At 41.8% G+C, this 22,684-nt stretch overlaps 1 protein-coding gene across 1 annotated transcript in view; it reads right to left on the bottom strand.

Moving 5' to 3' along the window:
- Positions 1–21,318, bottom strand: part of SORCS2 (sortilin related VPS10 domain containing receptor 2) — a 553,277-nt gene extending 531,959 nt beyond the window's left edge. The window contains exon 1 of the mRNA XM_069856403.1: positions 21,201–21,318. Within this exon, the coding sequence (XP_069712504.1) occupies positions 21,201–21,230 (30 nt within the window). The 5' untranslated portion in view covers positions 21,231–21,318. The remainder of the gene's footprint in view (positions 1–21,200) is intronic.
- Positions 21,319–22,684: the final 1,366 nt, after the last annotated feature.

Genomic DNA, 22,684 nt, shown 5'->3' with positions numbered 1-22,684 from the left:
GAAGTACCTGATGCGAACTCAAAGTGATCTTCACAAACTGGAAAAGTGATCAAAAATGGCCAGGTGCCATTCAGCCAGAATGATAGCAGTCAATGAGCATAAATGCTAAAGTGTGCATAATCAGAATCGGCAGGAGTGAAATACACTCAGCAAAAGAAACACTTGGAGTATTAACAAGTCATGACACAGCAATGTCTGCCTTTTTTGTAGGAGCATGGCACCACAAGATAATGCATGAAGGGCTGTAAGACATATGCAGATTATGAGTCTCAGAAAGGAAACTTCTCTAGCCTGAAGATCTCGGTTGGAAGAGTTTGTTCATGCCAAAGCATCACAGGACTAATGTCGATTAATTGGAGAGACTCTGGAAGAATGCAATAAAAATGATGAAAGATCTAGAAAAGCCTCACCAAGTGAGCAACATGAAAAAGATGACGAAGCTGATGTTATTAAATCTAAAGAACATAAGGCATAGAAGAGGCATAATAAAGGCTTTTAGGTATATTAAAGCTTGATGAAAAGAGACAGGGAATAAACTTTTCTCCATATCCTTAGTGGATAGGGAAAGAAGTAAACTGAAACAAGGCACGTTTAAATCAGACATTACAGGAAATAATCTAACTCAGCTGTTCAGGTTCTTATCAGGATCAATTCTCCACTTCAGTTCTCCACAAACTACACTGACACTAGCGGAGAAGGTTTGTACAGGCTTGCAAATACTCTGTGGCTGCTTAAGACAGCACTGCTACCCAGAGAAACAGGTAGCAAACTACACATTAAGGAATCTTTTTCACAGTACAGAGATTCAGCAGCAAAGGTCATTCCCAAAGTTCTCATTTTCTTATTGCTCTAGCCACTTGTTCTCAGCCACTTGCCTGCATTCAATGGCCTGTCAGTTGAGTCAGTGCAATGGTTGTGGAGCTGGTGCATATGCCAAAATGTGACAACTTAAAAACAACCCTGTTTTTTTGGAAGGTGTGTCGTAAGATGGGTATAACCTTGAAGAACGCAAAATCAGCGTACTGCAAAGTAGCTAAAACCCATACAGTGGACAGGTGAATGTAAATAGGGCACACGTATCGCTTGTTACCTCAGAAATTGATTACATCCAAAACCTAGACAACATTCTCTCATCACGCAAAATGGAGCCGGGTATTATACACCCACCACAAACTTCCACATTTTCTTATGGCTTTCTATAACACCATGACACTTACAGGACTGTTTCATGTCCTGTGCGTTTCTGCTGAGACCAAACAAGCGACACCTCAGTAACGGAAGTGGAATGCTACAATGACAATGCTAAAACTAAAATATGAACATGAGTTTCTCCTAGACACTTCCCAGATGAATGGCAGCACTTCCACTATTCTGCAGTAAATATCAAATCAAGGATCCTTTGAAACTGAACATACTATGACCATTAGCAATTCTAATGCAATGTCCATTAATTAAATGCATTTTCTACAGATCATAAATAAAAATCCCTTTCAAAACCAGAAAGATATCAAGACAAATATAGAAGTTTATTAGGGTTATACTTATAAGCAGAAGTTAACTAATGCTATCTAAATATTTAACCTTTCGGAGCTCATTACTGGAGTACAATGGTCAATGTTGTAAAATGTGCATGTAGATCTCAGACCTTCCAGAGCACTGATTACAGTGATTACAAAGCAAGGAGGTTAAATTTGTTGTCTAAATAGCTTAGCAATTGACCCTGAAAGTAACTAAATATGAAGGCACAATTAATTTTAAAGACAAACAGATTATGTTTCTAATACAGCTCTAACAATTGGAACGGGAACAAAGAGCATTACCCCAAATTACAATGACAGTCATGTGAAAGATTCAGGAATTAAAACAGGGTCCTACTATAGTGAGTTTTAAGCTCATTTTGCTAGACCACAGATATCCCTCATTATATCTTAAAGACCTCATATGGCAATTATTTTAGCCCAAAGAAAAATTCTGCAGTGCTCCACTGATTTGTAATTCTTCTGCTCTGGAGGAATAGTCATATTCCTTCGCAAACAGTTTAAATACTAATTATTTCTTTGCTGAACCCTGCAGTGAAACTCATATCTAGAAGGGGCCATGTAAAAGCACTTCTAATATTTCTGCTGCTCAAAGAGCAATACTCGTCATCCACCTCAGTGATTTCCTACCCAACAGGTACAACATTGAAGTAATGAGCATTATAAAACTTAATACAGTGCCATATATATTTTATGGATCTGTAGATCCAGATCAGAGAACATCCAGATTGTTTTTATAGAACTAACACCAGACACTTCTCATATTATTATGTATGCAATGATTCTAAGAAATTTATCACTCTTACCAAATTAAAATTTAAAAAACATATAGTTGAGAAAAATAATTTTTAAAATCCCAGACATTCTTTAAAGAAGGTAAAATTACTTAATGATTTTTTTAAGTAGATGTTCTTGTGAAAAAAAAAAATATATATATAAATAAAAAATGGCTTGGTAAGAAGCCTATTTCACTAATGTAATTATCAGGCATTAAAAGTGTACGTAAACAAAAAAACCCCAAACATTCATAACACTTTACTGTTTTCACAGGACAGCACTTAAAAAGCAATATCACATGGGATGTAAAGCAACACGAAAGTTCTGGATAAAGGACTGAAAAGTGAGATTCTCTTAAATCAGACTAACATCAGAAAAATAACTTTCCTGTGTAGCCTGACTCTTTTCCCTTCTGTTTACCTATGGTAAAATGATCACACATATTTCTAAAATATCCAAACACTTCATGATCTTTGATGTTGCCCTTCTAACCCAAGAGGCAGAACAAGACTTCTGTATGTGACATTAAGATACAGAAAGACCCAAGTTACCTGCTCAAGAGTGAACAGAAGGCCTATAGCATCCCAACAAACCAGAAGTGGTTCTCCTGAAGCCCAAGAGATACAAAACCAACCAGACACACCTCGTTTGCCATTTCTGCAGGAACCAGTTCACGTTGCAGCAACTGACGGTTCTTGTAGAGAAATCACAACTCACCTGGAGTCTGCCTTTGAACTGATACAGAAACAGAAGCTTATGCTATTGGTAATGCAAGCAAAACTGTCTTACTTGAGAAAGTGGCCCAGGAGAAAGACTGGCTTTGGATCAATTCCAGACCAAATGTTTCAAAAGAAGTACCTTATCTCCAAATACCGTGATTAGAAAGTTGTTCTGTTTGTTCAACACTATTCACGTCCATCAAACACTGTTTATTCATTTTCTCCCCCTTAGCAGCAAGTGATAGACTGGTGTAACCACAGAAAATTAGCTCAATATTGGCCAAGTATAGCTAGAAGAGTCCTCCTGAGCATGGTTCTCTAACAGCAGTACCACAGTTAAAGCTGACATAAGCAGACATGCTTCTCCTGGCTCCTGGCTCCAGGGACTGCCCATCTCAGCCTCATTTAGAAAAATTTACAAGAGAACACACTATATTTTATTTATATTTATCCATATTTTCAAAGAAAAGCAGCTCAAACTTCTGCATTAAATCTACAAACTCTATGGGCAGAATAAGTGCCTGAAACCACCTGCGTACACAGTTTCACATACAGCACATACACAAACTCAAATTGCTGTGTGAACACAAAGGTAGGCACATATAGCCTTGAAAAGCACAAATTTCATCAGAATTTTTTCCAAATCTAAAAGTAAAAAGTATGAAAGGAGTTTCATACAAAACCACTCACCCCAAAGTCCATGTTAGAACAAGCACATAGGACTTCAGGAATAAAGGGCAGGGTAGTGCCTCCTAGTCCTATTACATGTTGCTTTTCTGACCCACGTTTGACACTCAGCAGCATGACTACAGCTGTCTAAGATCAAAATTCATCATTAAATCTAGGAGCACCTAACCTGGGAGCAGATCTATGATTCAATGATTCTGTGATTGGAGAAACAAATTTATCTGCAGAAATCTACTATTTCCACAGAAGAAACTGCAAGCCTTCAGTTCTTGCCAGAATATTCCCTTCATATTTAAGAAATCAACATTCTCAAAAGCTCCAATTTCAGTGCAAGTTACATGTATTAATTTTATTTAAAATGTATTTTAGAAACTACTGAACATCATCTTCAGTTTCTTACAGTACGCCTTAGGCGTACACGCGTTACTGCCCAGGAATACACTACAATACCAAAACCACTTCTGGCTCAGTTCAGTTGTGCTAACAAAGCGTAACCATCCCAGCTGAATTTGCCTTACAGATAAGGTGTAAGCAGTGCTGCTTAGTATGCTTCACAACTGCCTCTAACAAGGTTTGAATGAAGGGCAGAACAAATACAAACAAAATTATCTTACTTCCTACTGCACCCAAGTTTTGACAGACCGGAAACTTTCTAAATTCTCCTACTATTTTGCAGTTAAAGTAGGAAAAATCCAGTCTGCTACAAATAGAGATCCAATTAAATATGTTAGCTACCGAAGAATTGTCATCTCTGGAGCTGCCCTGAAGCATGATGAATCAACAAATTTGTATGCTACAGAAGCATCATATATATAACGACTCAAGAGGCTGACATTAGCAATGATCCTTCAAGAATGAAAAGTGATATAAATTGCTGTAAGCTTTGTTTTCTAAACTTCTGATCTGATTGTTCCTAAATATGATGCAAATAAAATCAATCAAAACCAATTCATTTTTCCAACATCCGTTAAGTTCTCTTAAAAGTCTATCCTTAGGGACAATTTGCCACATCATCAAATGATGGCATTTGCACCACAACATGCTGACATTATATTATCTCATCAACTAGTAAATACCACAATTTGTGACATAAACACTGCCCTATGACAACCTTTTGTTAGCCTCAGTGATATCACATACAAACATTTGACCATGAAATACAAACAGAATCAATGACACCTTCTGAAACAAAGCAGAGCAAGTCTGTTCCCTTGCGTTAGCCAATGCCGGCTTACTTGCTCCAATTCTACCATATCAGAAAAGCCACAGGTGCCCCATGCTCTGATCCAGTGACACAAAAACCTACTTTATATCCAAACAAGAACAGTCTGACACACAAGGAGTTAGGTCATTGCAACAGTAAAACTATAATAAAGCGATAACAGAACTCTCCAGTCAACATCTTTAAGAAATAATAGAGAGGAGTGAATACAAATTAGCCTTCTAATTATTTTCTCTTTAACATGACTATTTAAGCCATTAGCAAAGTTATACATTAGAGTGCCCTGAAAATTTTTATTAAAGAACAGACTTACTTTGCTGCACTACTGTTCCTTCACTAAAACATTTAGGGAGAAGAGAAGAAGCACCATGGGGTTTTTTTCCCCATGTAGATATAATAATGATGCCTACCAAAAAAGCGTGTCATTCCTCAGAATTATTAGCATGCATGTGGTTCTGAAACTAAATAAAAACAGCTGGGTATAGTAAAAAAATTACAAATAAAATTGGTCCTGCTCTGGTATCTGTATATGCCTCATGCTGTTAGCAATAAGAGATGACTCCTAACGCTTTGGGGCTTAAACACCTCTTAACTGATATGGTTATTAGCACGGTTGCAGCCCCAGCCCAAGGATATGATCCAAAATACACTGAAGCCTGTTGTCGTCTGCAACAGCAGAGTGCCTCTGAATTCAGGAGAAATAAGATTCCAATATGGGGAGCCTTCTACAACAGGAAAAGGATGAGGCCTCAGGTCTAATTTCTCTCTGTTGAACTAATTGGCTTTGCAAGGAGCAAAGAAGCAGAAATCAATTCACTGATGCCAGCTGGTTTCCCTTTGTCTGCAGTGATAGTAAGTTGATCAGGGTATTAGTTTCCTTCAGCTGGTGCACCTTTCATAGGTAACACGCTGACCGTAGCGATGCTGAACAAACCAATACAGCAGCTTGAAAGATTAAGTTAACCAATCCATAGAAAGGAAGGTAGAGGGCTAAGAGAGAGAGAGAAAACAAAGGCAAAAAAACAATAAAACTCTGCTCAAGCTCACGAGCTTGCTTTTTCCAGATAAACTCAAGAATATTGAAATGTTTAGAGAAAAAAATTGAGGAGGAAATTCAGTAAGAAAGAGCAGTGTGGAATTCAACATTGAAAACGTAATTCTTGTGATATTACCTATTTCTGCTTACTTGTCCCCATTTTATAGGCTCCTGCACCTCTCCTTTTCCTCTACTGTGAACACTCCACTAACTGCAAGACAAATCGAAGCGAAGAATCCTTCCATAACGGGTGAGATTTAAGTCAATGAAATGGTGCTGCTCTACTCTAGCTGAGAAATTGAATCACAGCTCAGGTTCCCATGGAGCCTACAGACAGTTCACTGTAATTGAATGTTTTCATTGATATCCTTCAATCCAATATTAAAGATGAAAAGGAAGCACTAGAAATCTTTATTTAAAAATCGTGGACTATTTGTAAATAAGACTGAGCAAGAAGACTTTCAAAATTCACCATCAGCACTTCTTAAATTTTAAGAAATTTGACCGTGCCCATTTAATAATTGGCCTTAAAGTAACTTAAGAGACAAGGATTGATTTTGAACAAAAACCTAGTTTAATTATGCCATGCAAACTTGGAACGAACAAGCAGCATTTCTTGTATATATCAAAACAACTTTATTATACAGCACACCAGAAGATCAGCTATTTTAAAGTCAAACGCTGAGACATCAAAGGCATTTTTAATACTTAGGAAGGGTGAGGCATTTGAATACTCCCAGGTAATTCATAAATTAAAAATGAGACTCACTTGTTGATAAGAATATATACTGTAGTGCTTACGTACCAAGAGAATAATGGCTTGAATTTAAAATTAATCCTGGCTCAGATGAGGTTGTCCATTTAACAACATTAATTCAATATTAATTCAATATTAAATAACTCAGGAGAAACATTCAGAGTACTTAATACTTTTTCCATTTGACAGTTCCATCATACAACACTTCTCAAAAGATGCTTTAATAAAAACAAAAAGACATCTGAAAACTACTTTTGCCGTGCATCTTTCTTTCTAGAACCAACATTTACTCAACAGAAGTAGCACCCTTTCAACTTCCCAAACTTGTGAGAAACTCATAGTAGAAAAGAAGTACTTTGTAAATGATATAATTTGTTGGAATTTAAGTACTACTTAAATCAATATAGTAACAAATTCTTTTGAAATTCTAAAATGTAGCTAGAGAGCTACAAAATTTAAATCACTCAGAGAACACACCCGAAAATCTGAACACTTTTTTGTGTTTGTGGAAAGAATGATGTCGTTAATAGAAATTCAGTACCAACAATTTTGGCGAACTGCTACAGTTAAGTACACACACTCATCTTCCCTCTCATTTTCATTTTTATAAACAAGGTATGTTTCTTGCACTTGAAAAGCTTTTACAGTTACCCCTGAGCTATAAATTGCTCTTGGCCAGAAAAGTTGTCTGGTGAAGGATCACAAAATATTCATCCAAGTCTGATGCTCTTCCCTAGATATCCACGGGTCCAGGCTAGTACAGACACTCTCATGTTCTTCTTAGAAGCCATTCCCATAAGACAGTATCAATTTTGTGTTAGATAAAAGCACTTAAAACCAGTTCATCTTCTTTCTGCCCATGAACTGTAGTGACTGCACAGCAAGTGTACCTGCATCAGAGAAATAAGCTATGCCAGAAATCAAGACTGTAGCACTTTCCTGCTTTTGACTCCCATTTTTTCAAGGCTCAGCTAACACCACAGAGCTTGCATGTATAAGCTGGAGAGTTTCCCTTCTGTGACAGCTTCACACTCATCTGCTGTCTTTACTTTCCTCAGCTTGTTTTTGCTTTTAAAAGAAGCTTCCTTCATTCAATTTCTGCAGTAACAACTTGTAAATATTTCATTTTATGTAAAGAAAAAATAATTCATTGCAAATAGGTTGCAAAAAGTAATAACGAGGCATACTTGGCAAAGTCACACATCAGAATGACATGTACCAATATCTGAACTTAATCCAGACAGTAAAATACATGGTAAGAGACATTTCAGAAATTGTGTTTTGTTCACAATATTTCATTTATGCATTAAATCTAAACACTGAACAGATTATGATTATTTTTCAATTGAATCTGGATAAGCAGCAGCGTAATTCCAACGACGGGCAGTATACAAATTCTTATTAGATGGCATGTGCAGGTTACAGAACTGGATAACTGGAAATGGGATTTTGAGTATTTCATTTCTAATTGATTCTAATCATGCTCATTTAAACTCACCCAGAATCTTGACACAGCAGCAGTATATTGTGCTTCATGTCCCCAACCCAAAAGTAACCCTAGATGAGTTTAAGAAATCGCTTCACAGGTTGAGGCTGGGGGCATGAGGTGAAATACACTGCTCCTGAGCAAGTTTCAATTTAAATTATGTATTTGGGGATGAGGTTTTTTAAATATCTGCTATTGCTATCCTCTAGAGCTACAGATCCTGTCATAAGATTTCCTTAAGGAATGCCACGCTGTCTGTCCAAGCCTGCAGAAACGTGTGACCAAGTGTGAACATCTATACTCCACGGAATGGCAGCTCCTAAACTGATGACATGTCTGTGTCATTACTAACCATGCCTTTGAAGTTCATTTTTTCATGGAACTAGGAAGATTATGCTATTTAAGCCCTCAGGGGTGAGAAAGGTGATTTAATAAAGAGAAAGAAATGGAGAATAACAAAGGAGACACACAGAGACAGAGAAAAGAAAGGCAGGAGGAGGAATGAGAGACACACAAAAAAAGCAGACAGAAAAGTAACAGAAACAAAGGACAGACACACAAAGTTGCCTCAAGGGGAGCAGAGTTTCTCACTGAGGGACAGGGACTGTGACAATCAGGATCAGTTAATAAACAGAAGTTTTTCAGTTGCTACAAAAAATAAAAAGCTTGCATATTCTGTGCAAACCCTGCACATACAATAGACTGTAGATCAAAGACCGTGAACTCTTTATATCATTTCCTGGCACACAGTCTATCCCTAAATGTGAATTTCAGTGCTCTCATCAAAACAGCCTTGACTTCTGAGCTACCGAACCCTGTGAAACATCACGCTGGACTGAGTCCTGCTTCCTCAGGGAGCCTCAACATACTTCACAAAATTCAGCAATGCAATAACCAGCCTTGCTGGCAGCTTCTGCAAACAAGATAAAGATAATATCCATCTCTCACCTTACATACTCTTCTTCAGGAACAGTCTCTTTGCAGTCACTAACATTAGAATCAAGATGTAATACTTCAAAATAATATGGATATTCATTCAAACAGGAAGTTGAGGGTCTTCTTTTCATGCAGTGTTCATAAAACATCTCCTGCCTCAGTAGCACACACAATAGCAGCTCAAACATTCCTACATGTTTGCAGACTGTCCAAGCTGAACCAAGTCCACTCACTGATGAAGAAGTTTGCCTTTCATTCAGTTCTTAAGTTGTGTCAGTTCGTGCCAGTTTAAGAAGTAGCTTTTCTGCAATTAGCTAAACTAAAAAAAAAAAAAATTGTATTGATAATTCACCAGCTAATAATCTAGCTCTCACACTGATTATATACATTAGCCTGATATCAATCATCTCCCTTCTCTCCCCCAAGGACTTTTTAAGTGAAGACATGGAACACAGGGCACAAAGTAGTTAAACAATGAATTTTAAAATTCTTGTCTCTTAAGAGTTCTCCAGGAGCGATGAGATTATTAAAAGGAATATTAAGGTTGAAAGCCCTCTAAATGTAGTCCACTTCATAAAAAAAACATCTGTTTTAAAGCAGTTGGAAAAGGAGGAAGGAAGGAAAAAGAGATCTCGTTAGTGGCCCTCAGTGCCACAATAGCCCTTGAAAGATGCTGCATGAAGATGAACATATGTATTTCATTATTAACTGAAAATGTTTTCACTGAGCTACATCTTAAAATTTTTACATAGAGTTGCCCAATTCAGCCTGTTTCCTTCTGCATCTTCCTTCACAGCAGCTGGTGGGAGCCAACAGCTTGATCAGTGAATCAAAGTAGGTTTCACAGAGCTACAAAAATGCTGTTCACGTGATGTGCAACATACTTTCTTGCCTCTCTTCTTTACAGTGGTTTTAGACAGAGTTTAATAATAATAGCTGTGACCCAAGAGAATTTTAAAACATTGATAATGGGCTGCTTGCTAAAAAACATATGGGCATTTTTGTTCCATCCATACATCCTTCTCCCTCCTGCATGTGCTCAGTAGCACCTCAATGGATGTCAAATGCAAGAAAGGAAAAAATAACCCCATTTCCTTTCATATTTCTTTTTCCTATCAGGCTAGGAACCCTCAAAAAAGAACAGGATCAGATCTCAGCTAACTCCACCAGCACTGGCCTCTTTCATCCGGGGCAAATAAAGGCTCAGGATCACCAAGAGTTAACAGCTTCCCAGTTTTCTGCCCCCAGCACCAGCACAGCCAAGGGCAACCAGAGAATTCACTGTCACTCCTCTGTAGTCAGTCACTGGTGCTCAGGAGATAGCTCCCACTCCAAAGCCAGCAGACTCCCAGCATAGATGTTTTGCATAGTTTCTGTTCAGTTTGTACTTCTCACTCAGGGTAAAGAACATGTTTCAAGACTGCTCTCAAGGCAACTGAGACCTTCAGACATGCTTGCCATTGTGTGGTTGAGTAACAGGCAGGGAAACATAGGAAACCACTAATTAAAAGCCAAACCAATAAGCAAAATAAGAACTGGCCCTCTAAATCAAAGCTGCAATTCTGATGAAGCCCTAGTGCCGGGGGGTGGGGGAATGGGGGAGAAGGTGGTCACCTCAGCCTGGGAGAGGAAAGCTTCTTAGCTCTAACCACATGAAATACTGCAATACCCAAGACTCCACAGTCCTATATATGGCAATTAAACTTGTGTGGCTTACAAGACATGTCAGAGGTCCAAAGGAATGAAGTTCATGCAGCATAACCACAAGCCAGTATGTATCAGCTAAATCCAATGTGAACCCTAACTAGTCTCAAGAGGGCCCCATAAAGTGCTCAGGAAGACCACAGTGGGATCACTCTAAAAATTAAATGGGAACTTAGATATAGAAGTATGTTAATACCAATCTGCCATGCAGTAGGATACTGGAGTTTTATTTAGTTACGAATCAGCAAGACTAGAGTCTGTAAGTACACAGACACAAACGCAGAGCAGATCCCAGTCATCCAATTTTGACCTCCTTTCCCAGTGGGGAAATCTTCAAATCACTGCAGTTTGAGGTAAGTTGGACAAAAGAGCATTAGTGTTTCGGTGCAATCCAGTGGCATGTAGTTACAGGTCATCAGCATCAGCCAGGTCCCTAGGCATCTCCTGGCATTTGCTCCTACAAATCTCCTTGGAATTCAGTCCGTGAGCTGTGTAACTGGCTAAATGTTGGGAGCACATTGTATGGGCACTACATCCCGACGGGTCCCCATTGCCCCGTGGCAGTAATTCATTGTCAAAGAAAGTTTGTCATTGGCAACCAGAAAGTAATCCACCTGTTGCTGGTATGTGTTGGTTTTGTTTTATTTCTATTTTTATGCCTCATCCATGGAGTCCCTCAAAAACCACACATAAAAAAAAGCTGCTTATACAAAATGGGTTCATGATTTCCCTCAGGGTTACATTCGTATCTCTACCAATGCCAGCGCTGATGCCTACTTATGCTGAACACCCAGCACAATACCTAGGAGCATAAAAGAGCTGAGAAAATATTCTGCTTTCCACAAATGGCAAGATTTAACAAGTACTGCTGCAGATTTAGATGCCTTAGAGTCACAGGCAGTTCCAATTCTGTGAAAAGAGCAGGTTACAAGGTATTTTTTTGCTAGCAAACACAGGGAAAATAGCTTATTGAACTTGGACCCGGGAGGATTTTATGGCAATCTACCATCCCCTGATACAGTTGTGTTTTCAATGATGAAACAATTATTTCTTCAAAATCAGTCAGATTTAACACTGTTAAACACTGCCCAAAGCTCAAAGTGTAATTCCAACATATAACTCCAACCCTCCAGCCACATCCTCCTAGGCATCCGTCTGCAGTGACAATTGCTGGTGGAGGCAAGCATGGGAACGCATTAACGATAAGCAGGCTGTTCTTCCATACCTGAGAAAACTTACTTTTCTCTGCTGTAGCTGAGTTAGTGAGGCCAGGCCATGCACTGCTAGAATTTATAGGTGGAACAGCTCAGTCCTCAGTCATCATCATTATCATTTATTTGTATTACTGAAGCACCTAGGTGCTGCCAACCCAGAGCAGATCCCCAGTACACCACAGCCTGCTCATACATATGCAGAAGATTGTTGTTCCCTGTGCCACTTTCAGTCAGGGGAGCAGAGATGAGACAGTAACAGTGATAAAAAAAATGCGTTTTCACAAAATGTAGCTTGCCATCTGCTAAAACTGAATCCAGTGGCCAGCAAGCATCAGCCGACCACTCAGCAGGAATAAGAATGTGTCCTGGTAGTTGGTGCTTGAAAATACACTTCTATGACACATCATGCAGTTTTACCATACCTCCAACGAGCTTCCAAAGACCATGAAAGGAACGGATTTCATTAAGTGAATGGGGAAAAAAATAAATATTAAATACATCTACTTCATCAACTAGAACAAAATTTTAACAGTGTTACTGCACAGAAACCACAGAAATTAGCTTTTTTGCTAAAGATCAAAGTATTTAGGTGCTTTTATGGCTTACCTTTTTTTTATTAAAAAAAAAACAATAACTACTTACTGTTCTGGGGTTTTCTTTTTAGAAAACCCTGATAATCACAAGGACATTAGAGAGATTAGAGGGAAGCTAGAAATGAACAATAATCTCTGTGTGTATGCACATTTCTAAAAACGTGCCAGATAAATACACAGTAGGTGGGTACTATTGTACGTAGGTACTGTCCTACCCAGATGGTGCAATTAAAAGCTAGCAAGAGTGAATTGTAAAAGAAAATTTTAAAGGCTAAAATAAATGTTATTCAGAGAAATAATTACTAGTCTACAAGAGTAGAAGAGGTGCAAACACTGAGAAAGAATACTGTTTCAGTATTCTGGTAAATGAGGGCAGAAAAAATCATACTAAATACAGGTTATGTTTCACTGAAAATGTTTTTAGTCACCTCATCTTAAGCCTGTTCAACGACCTTGAAGTGCCAGAGTCTAGGCATCTGTACTATACTGGACCATACATTAAAAGGAACCCTGATCAAAACAAACATCAGAACAAGCAGAGAAGTTTACATGACCTGTGAGAACCTTTTCATCTCTAATTCTTACACTATACTATGAAACAGTCAAAGGAAAATAGAAACCATAGATGTGATTTTCTGTGGTCCTGCCTCTTTGAGGTGTTTAGATGATAACCATTACTTCAATATCAAAGTGGGCAGCTAATTTAGAACAACAGCATTCATAAGAGATACAGAATTATCATTATTCTCATAGTGCAGGTAGGAAACTGAGGCACAAAATTACTTATAGAATGCAAGTGGTATTTCAGAGGATACTGGTGAGGTAGCTGGCAAAGTTCCTCAGTACTCCTGTTCAGCTTCGACTTAACCCAACAGCCATGCATTTGGAACCTCGCACTCTAGGTCTGGCCAAGACTCACATTTCCCTGAGGTATCACCATGAACACCACAGCGCTGCTTCAGAGCTCACAGAGGTGGCGACGGGGCTGCCCAGAGCACCACCAGCTCTGCTAAGCGTGGCACACACACCCTTGGTCCTGCAAGACACCAGCATCTCAGCATCTCTCCTCTTTCCAAAACAGCCTCAACCAGGGCTAGTGAAATCCAATTAGATCCATAAGCGCAGCACTTCTCCACTCACCTTACCAAAGCTCGTGAGTCCAGCAGATGTGCCACCTATGACACTGAGCATCTCACATACAGGTTCTGGCAGGAGGTGACACTGCCCTCCTCACCCCTACACAACAGCACTGGGGTTAGAGTGCTCACAGAGCCAAAGGGTCCAATTCCCCTTCTGCATGAAGAGTTGAAATACACAACTCCTGCCAGAACAAAGACTCTCGACCCTTACTGCTAGAACTGTTTCACTTTTTCTTGGTGCACTGCAGAACTATTGGTTTGAACAAAAAAGACAGAGACAAAAAAATACTACTTAAACAGCTGTTGGAGCAGCCCTTGGACTGAAACTTAGACCTCTATCTCCATCACAGTGCATCCCTTAAGCATACGATTCTGTTTCTCAGGGATGTATGTAGGTGAAACTAATGACAAAATCTTTAGAGCTGCACCTGCGTTTTTGCATTGGGATTGTGGAATGCTCACCGCAACAAAGTCTTAATCCGTAACTGAAACTCCAACAGCCACGTTACAGTAAGGAATGAAGGAAATAACGTAAGCAGCTACAAACTCCAGACATTTTGGTTATGGATAACTTTAAATAAATTCTGTGTTTTGTCAAGTTAGCCATCTAGGCCCCTCTCCAATAAGCAGAGAGATACATGCTTGCAGAAATCACCTCATACAAGCTTTCTCAAGCACAGCTGTTAAGACTGTCAAGGCAGGGATCGATCCAGGAACCATCTCCACCTCCCTCTTACTACAGAAGTCCAAGCTTAGATTTGATGGCTGAAATAGGACAAAGGACCTCATCCATTCTTTCTTTCAAAAGTGGTTTTATCATTGGTGATTTGTTAGAGTTTTAAATTATTATTACTGGGGCAAGGGACTGGGAATGTGAATGTTTAGTAAAGAACGTGAGACTATCAGAATAAAAACGCTGAAAGAAACGTTGGAGGTCACCAAGCTTCATCCTGAGCTATAATGAGCTGTCATGTACTGCAGACTACTTTCAACCTACACTTCCAGCTTTTGCTCAAATGAAGTGGTGCTTTTAGGAACTAGAAGGATCCCACTTGCACCTTACTGCAGATTATCTCTCCTTATGCTAACATCCCTTGGTCTTAATTGACAGGACCATAAAATATTTTATCTGGACATTCAAAAGCTTCACATGAAAACTTCTGTAATCTGGGAGGTTTCCTGTTTTAAATTCATAAAGTGGTCCATACCTCACAGAACTTCCAATTTAGCAGAACGATTACTGGTTTTCTGAAAAGCTCATCATTGTCTCCCCTTGTGTTCTTTCAAAAACAATCTACTCGTCTATTTAATTTTAATAAAAGTGAAAGGGATGTCTTAATTTCTTTCAGTAGATCCCTAACGCTGTTAACCTAGGGAAGAAAGCACTGTGTTCCCACTGTGATACACGAACCTGCTATCAAGAGTCTGAACACGTGTCTAGTGATTGTTATTAAGCCAGATTTGGTTTATCATAGGCATGTAACACATCGGCAGTATCAGAGACAGGGTTTCAAGCCACTGCCTGTCTTCAGTGTTCACTCCTAAATTTCCCTCCTAGATTTAAACTCTCTGAGCTCATCCCAACGTCAACACCATAGCATCTACTCAAGCTAGTGCTGCTAGTAGCTTGCTCAAAGCAAACCAGGTAATGCCACTTAACCAGCAAACTAGATAAAATTAGGTATGGCTGCAGGTGTGGAGGGCCACGTGTGGAGCAGGACTTTCAAGCACGTCTGAAACACACATTTACTAATTAAAGTATGTATCAATTTTACATGTCTATTTAGGGGATGAGAAGAGGTGCTCTCTCTTTTCTTTAGCAGCTGGAATTTGCTGGAGAGAGCTCAGCAGGCAGTGACATGACTAGCAAGCTCCAGGGCTAGAAGGGAGGGAAAAGAGAGGCTGGTTAAAACAAATAAATGAACTAAGTCACAAAATTTATATCGGTGGGAGGGGGAAGTAAAACCATGTTAAACTCCTGAGTTGCTTCAGTCAGATTAAAATCATACCGCTTTCCCTGTGGGATTCTGCTGTTCCATTCAGATATGATTATTGCGTTTGAGTTCTCTTTGTTTTTTATCACCCTACCACCTCAAGGAATTTGAAAAAAAAAACACCTCCCTATGGGAAATCTGCCTTTCACTTCGCAATACATCTGCCATTTATCAAAGGTCTGAGCCATCAAGATTTTTAACCTCATGCTCCCGGTATTTTCAGTTTAGTAGACTCGCTACTCTTAAGAAACAGCACCAAAATATTACCACAAATGGACTTTTGCCTAGTTTGGATAGAGAATTACATTTACCATTGCAGATACTGCCACAGCAATATTGAAGTCAATGCTTTTTATAGATCCCCTCAGCACAATTTATTGCAAACAGAACAAAACGGAAAACCAGCTAAATTAAATATTTGCCAGAAGAATACATTTAGTGATCACTGGATTCTACAAATCATATATTATAAAACTGTATTGCAAAGAGTAGTGTTTTTTAATTTAAACAAAGTATCCATATATCAGATACTGAAAAGTCTGGATGAGTTGAAGTTTTTGTGTGAAGCCGGGATAAACTCTGCTTTCTGCAAAGCTGCGGCTAAACATTAAGTCTGGAAAATAATTGTGTGGATACTTACATTTCCCACAACAAATTGCTACATGTTTATGAGGGATCATGACATCAACTTACTGGACAAATAAGTGCCTGCACGGGCTTTGTATTTTGACCTCAAACAAAAAGAAAGGAAATATTGGCACCATGAAGCTGCAGGCTTAGAACTAGTTGGCTGAAGTCCTGTTTGCAACACTTTAGCAGTCTGCACACAGCATGAAGAGCTGCCCATGAATCAAAATCAATTGTGAATACGAATCTCATTCTTCCTGCATTTCTGGTTTGGCTTTGATTTTATTTTTTTTTTAATCAGTTAGCATTAATGCGCCATGGGAATTCTCCAGAAGGGTCAAAAAGAATATAGTTTTGCAAAGAAAGTTGTTTACCTAGCACGACTGGGATGACTATGAGGTTTCTTCTGGGGAAAAGCAGGGGTTTTAAAAGCTGTCATCAAATGATTGTTTTTCCCCAAATCAGAAAGGGTAGTGTATATTTTCAGTACATCTGGAAACATACATATTCAGTTTAACGCCGTAAGAGGCTATTCTGTAAGCACACTACCTGTACATATTCCGATGCACAACTCTGTGTTATTTATCAGTTACACAAGCGTCAGTCACTCACCCTCACCAGAACAAACCGTGCGCTGCACCACCCACTTGTCATGTCTTCAGTTTATGATATTTTAAGACTGGAAAGGAAATTAGTTCCACTTGCATGAGCCTTTGTTTGAAAGTAATAGTGCACAACAGATTTCTGTGGGCATAGGGGACACAGAGCAGAAATACTAATTGTGGGAATTCACTAACCAGAAACGCTCTTGATGTTACAAGGACTTGCTTTGCAAGACTTGCATCACTAGTGATGGTTTTAACCATGCATCCAACTGTCAAGAAGGGATGGGGACAGGCTTACCACTTATGGAATTTATAAATAACTAATTATTAGAATGCAAAATAAAAGTAATGTGAACACAAAACAGAAAGCAATTTACATAACCTCCCTGCACAGCTGTCTCTTGACAAAGCAAGGAGAGGTACTGTCATCTTCCCAGTTATTCAGGCTCACTTTACAACCAGTGTAACCATATAATCTGCTGTGCTATCAAATCCAGCATTTCCCTAATTCATAAAAATAACATCATTATGAAAGGATAATAAAGCACTCATCACATTTCTCCAGTACAGAAAAGAAGAGATAGGAGAGAAGACCAACTAAACGTATAGAATACTTAATTTCTTTCAAGGCATCTCATGCAACCAAAAGTCACACGTTCCTACGATTGCAGCACAGGATTTATAATATGTAAATAAGCTTTTTAAAGCTCCATGTGCACATGAACCTAACCTCTGCCCCTTTCAAAAGTATGTATTTGCCCTTGATAGATCAAGGGCACAAGTGCACAAGTACTCCATGGTAGCACTTCCAATGAACCAGGTGACCATCCTTCAGAAAAGCAGCTGCCCCTCTCTGCTTTTACGGTTATTTGTCTCTCCATCACAGAGCTCAACAGAATAATCCTACTGCATATTTCTTCTTCATTTATTTTACTAGGTGAGGTGTTTAAGAGGATATATAGTCATCTGGAGCTCATCACTGTCAAATTTTCAGCCCTGCAGCTGTAAAGGGTAAAGGAACTAGTTTAGCTCCCTGGTTTACAAAGTGCTGAGTACCTCCAATGAGGTGCCAAATGTGCGTGGTGACACTTTAAGATTGTTTAGCGCCTCCAGAGGTTCACAGGGCCTGATCCAAAATCCTGTGAGTGACAGTCCTCCCCCTGACTGCAATGCTTTGGAGCACAACAGTGCTTCTGAGGCAAGGCAAGATTTGTCTTTAACAATGCAGGGCATGGTGCCAGGTTTGAGAAGCACTGGATCTTAGTATTCCTACCTTCAACTACCTTCAAACACTTAATCCAGGGTAAAAAAATTAATTTAAAAAAAACCAAAACAACACCACATTCAAGACTACCATAAATATGTTTTGGGTCATATACTTATTTTCAATTGTTTTAATCTTACATACATACAGGCAGCAAAATTCTCTCCGAACTCAAACCCTTTAAGTCCATCCTGCTTCCATTGGGCTTAAAGGATTTTTTCCACATCTTTAAAAAAAGAATAACAATTCTACAGTTGTCTTTATAAATCATTTCTTCTCTGGAAGCCTTTGTTAAAAACAGGTTTTCTACTGGAAGCGTGTGATAAAACAAAGCCAACAAGAAAAAAGGTGCAAAAGAAATTGCTGACAGTCATATTGCAAAACATCCAGTGCAAAGACTGGCTGGTCTGATTTGGGTTAAGGCAGCAGAGTCTTTCATTACTAGTTCACTCATTCAAATCCAGTTTTGCTTAACAGCAATCACCTGATGGCAGGCATAGTAAGCAACAAACTTTTTAAGTAACTCTGCAAAAGTATTTTTTATTGCATGTAGAGAACATCTGCAAGCGTTCATGATGAGAGTATCATCCTGCAAGACTGAACTAGTAGATAGTAACTAGGCAAACAAAAAAGAACTAAGTTGCAAAGACTCTAATAATTTTTACTTATTCTGACAGTTGCCACTTATCTTTGCTTTTGAAGAAACGACTTGATAGTATTCTAGTAAGTGAAATGCAGCATACTGTGAAAAAATAATAACATTTTAGCAATACAAGCCCTCACTGCAGCATCTGTTATTAAATCTTTGCAGAGAGGCGAGGAGAGACCACTAGTCATAAATGTGGATTAGCAAGGTTCTATATTCGTTTCAGAGTGCAGAGCACTTTGCATTAAAGCTGTTACTTGCCTTTTGTGTCAAAAAATGAACTTATGCCAACTTATTAATACTGAATTCTTCAAGGAAGTTGTCCAAACAGCCTGCAAGCCCTGTCCACAAAAAAATTGCAAGTCTAAGAGCATAAAAATAAAGGACAGGTTCAGAATAGCTGATGCTGCTAATTTGCAACATTTTCTTTTCACAGAAAACGGCCATCATCTTATGCTTCCTTCCCGAGCAAATAAGAAACTGCCTTTGAAAGTGTCAAGCAGTACGATGCCGACTCCAACTCTGACACCTGATTATGCAGGAGCACGAACAGAAGCGCAGGACGCGCTCAAGAGAATCGCGGCATCCCCGTCAGTGGAGCCTTAGCAGCTCCACAGCGTGGGTGACTCCCTAGGAAAACAGGCAAAAAACAGGGCTTCAGATCCCGCGAAAGGATGGTAAATAGCACACTTGGGGAAAGCACAACACAAGCACTCTGAACTGAGCCCATTTTAAGTAAACTTTGTGCTACCCTCACAAAGTTCAAGCAGAGTCGGAGCTTAGATAAACTCTAGTAAAAACACTCAAGAGTTTTCCAGAAACACTGAAATCCTCCAGGAGAAAGTTGATCTCGAGCCTTCATAACAATGTTTTCCTGCCTAAAGTTACACAGACAGCGCAGGGTGCAATGTAATATTTAACTGTGACACCCACTGTGACGATAATATGTTTCACTGAAGGATAAATTCGAATCGGCAAATCCACGAAACCGCTCGTGCAAACAAACACGCACCCATTAATGCGTAAAGAAATCAAGACGAGCGGCAGCTGACAATTAGTTAACAACAGATTGCGGGTGCTCCCTGCGAGAGCTGCGCCCCAAAGAGCGTTAGACGCAAGGCACACGGTGAAAAGTTGTAAACGCCGATGCTCTAACGCAGCGACAGCGGTCCCAGCGCGCTTTTAGGCTGTAAAAGCTCTCGGAGAGCGACGGATGCTCCCGCATCCCTGGGGAATGCCCCCCGTACCCCCAGGGAATGACCCAGGCACCCTGGGGAATGCCCCCCATCTCCCGCATCCCCGGGGGATGCCCCCCCGCTCCCGGTGGGTGGAAGCCCCGCTCCGGAGGGAGCCCGCCCGGCCCCAGCCCTCCCCGCTCACCCGCTCCCGCCGCTCGCACGCACCTCGAGCCCGGGGCTGGGCTCTATTTCATTTTCATTTTGGTTTGGGGTTTGGGGTTATTTTGTTGGGTTTTTTTGTTTGTTTTGTCTCTCCCCGGCGCTCGAGGAGGCAGAGCGCGGCGCGGCAGAGATTACACGGCGAGGACTGAACGGCGGTGAAAAAGATTAAGCCTCGACAATTTAATCCGGGACTCGGTGCGGGGCCGGAGGAGCTAATCCCCGCGCCGCCGCTCGCCCTGCGGAGCCCCTGGCGCAGCCCCGGGCGGTCGCACCGGGACCCCGCCTCACCGCGCCGGGGCCGAGTCTTCCTCCCCCTCCTCCTCCTCCCCCTCTTCCTCCTCCTCCTCCTCCTCCTCCTCCTCCCGGCCGCTCTGCGAGATGCGCGCTCGCAAACTTTCCAAACTTCTGCCGAAGTGGCGCAGGGTGCGCGGGGCCGGAGCCATCCCGGCGCGGCTCCGCATCCCCCGGGCTCCGCCCGAGCCCCGCGGAGGGACCAAGGGCGGCAGGAGCGGGGAGCGGGCAGGGATGCGGGAAGGGATGCGGGAAGAGGTACGGGAAGGGATGCGGGCAGGGAGCGGGTAGGGATGCGGGCAGGGGAGCGGGTAGGGAGCAAGCAGGGGTAATTTTTCACAGAAAGGGGTGACGGGGCACCGGCAGAGGCCGCCCAGGGAGTCGGTCGAGTCACCATCCCTGGAGGTACTTAAAAGCCGGGCAGACGAGGCGCTCAGGGTCACGCTTTAGCGGCAGACAGGGAGGGTGGGACTCGATGATCCAAGAGGTCTTTTCCAACTTGGCGATTCTCCGTCTCTCCGGGCAGGGAACCCCCCCGCCCACCCGCGCCGCCCCTCGCACTCACGCTGCTGTTCTCCCCCGTCCAGTGCACCATCGCCTGGTTGTGCGACGCGTCCCCCTTGAGCACGAAGGAGGTGCTGAGGAGGGACACCCGGTCCCGCGCCGAGGGCGCTGTGCGGGGGCCGCCGGGCTCGGCGCGGCGCGGCGCGGCTCCCAACAGCACCAGCAGCGCCAGCGGCAGCAGCCGCCCGCCGCGCGCCATGGTGGCTTCTCCGGCGTGGCGGTGACAGGCGGCGGGGAGGGAGGGAGAGAGGGAGGGAGGGATGGAGGGAAGGAGGGAGACACCGCGGCGGAGGGCGGGCGCGGGGGAGGGTTGTAACCGGAGCGGGGCGAGCGCGGGGCCGCAAGCCCAGCCGGGGCGGCGCCGCCATCTGCTGGCCCGCTCCGAAACGCCGCGCGGGATCCCCGCGGGGACTCCCGGGGCCGCCGCCGCCCGGCGCTGCGCCTGCATCCAGCTCCGCTGTGAGATAAGGCTGCTGATAAGTGTCAGAAAACGCACTTGAAAGAGCACCGAGGGAAGTGGTGACTCCAGCTCCGGGCAGGCACGTTAGATCACAGACCTACACAGATCATAGCGCTCCTACAGACTAGGAGAAGTCTGGCTGGAGAGCTGCCTGGTGGAGAGGGACCTGGGGGTGTTGGTTGACAGCGACTGAACCTGAGCCAGCAGTGTGCCCAGGTGGCCAAGAAGGCCAATGGCATCTTGGCTTGGATCAGAAACGGTGTGACCAGCAGGGCCAGGGAGGTTATCCTCCCTCTGTACTCGGCACTGGTGAGACCGCTCCTCGAATCCTGTGTTCAGTGCTGGGCCCCTCACCACAAGAAGGATGTAGAGGCTCTGGAGCGAGTCTAGAGAAGAGCAACGAAGCTGGTGAAGGGGCTGGAGAACAGGCCTTATGAGGAGCGGCTGAGAGAGCTGGGGTTGTTTAGCCTGGAGAAGAGGAGGCTGAGGGCAGACTTTATAGGGAGCTGGCCTCTTCTCCCAGGTGACAGGGGACAGGACAAGAGGGAATGGCCTCAAGCTCCACCAGGGAAGGTTCAGGCTGGACATCAGGAAAAAAATGTTCACAGAAAGGGTCATTGGGCACTGGAACAGGCTGCCCAGGGAGGTGGTTGAGTCACCTTCCCTGGAGGTGTTTAAGGGACAGGTGGATGAGGTGGTGAGGGACTTGGTTTAGTGATTGATAGGAATGGTTGGACTCAATGATCCAGTAGGTCCTTTCCAAACTAGTGATTCTATGATTCTTTGATCACACCTAATATAAGAGATCTGGGCTGGCCAAAACCAAGGTGAGTAAAGTTAGTAAACTGGCTTTAATTGTAATCTGCCTTTACCCTAATGGCCTAGAAAATTAGGATTACAAAGGCTTTTCTAGAAGGATTAATAGAAAAAAATAGTCTCTGCTGGTTTAATTACACCATTTACAGGCCTGGGAGGACTGACATAATGACCTAAAGTAACCCCGTCATCCCAAATGCATGTAAAAA

The sequence above is a fragment of the Phaenicophaeus curvirostris genome, chromosome 4 (genome assembly GCF_032191515.1).
Source record: "Phaenicophaeus curvirostris isolate KB17595 chromosome 4, BPBGC_Pcur_1.0, whole genome shotgun sequence".
Taxonomy (NCBI): Eukaryota; Metazoa; Chordata; class Aves; order Cuculiformes; family Cuculidae; genus Phaenicophaeus; species Phaenicophaeus curvirostris.
Note: the sequence above shows the minus strand (reverse complement) of the source record. Positions and strands in the feature narration are given on the sequence as shown.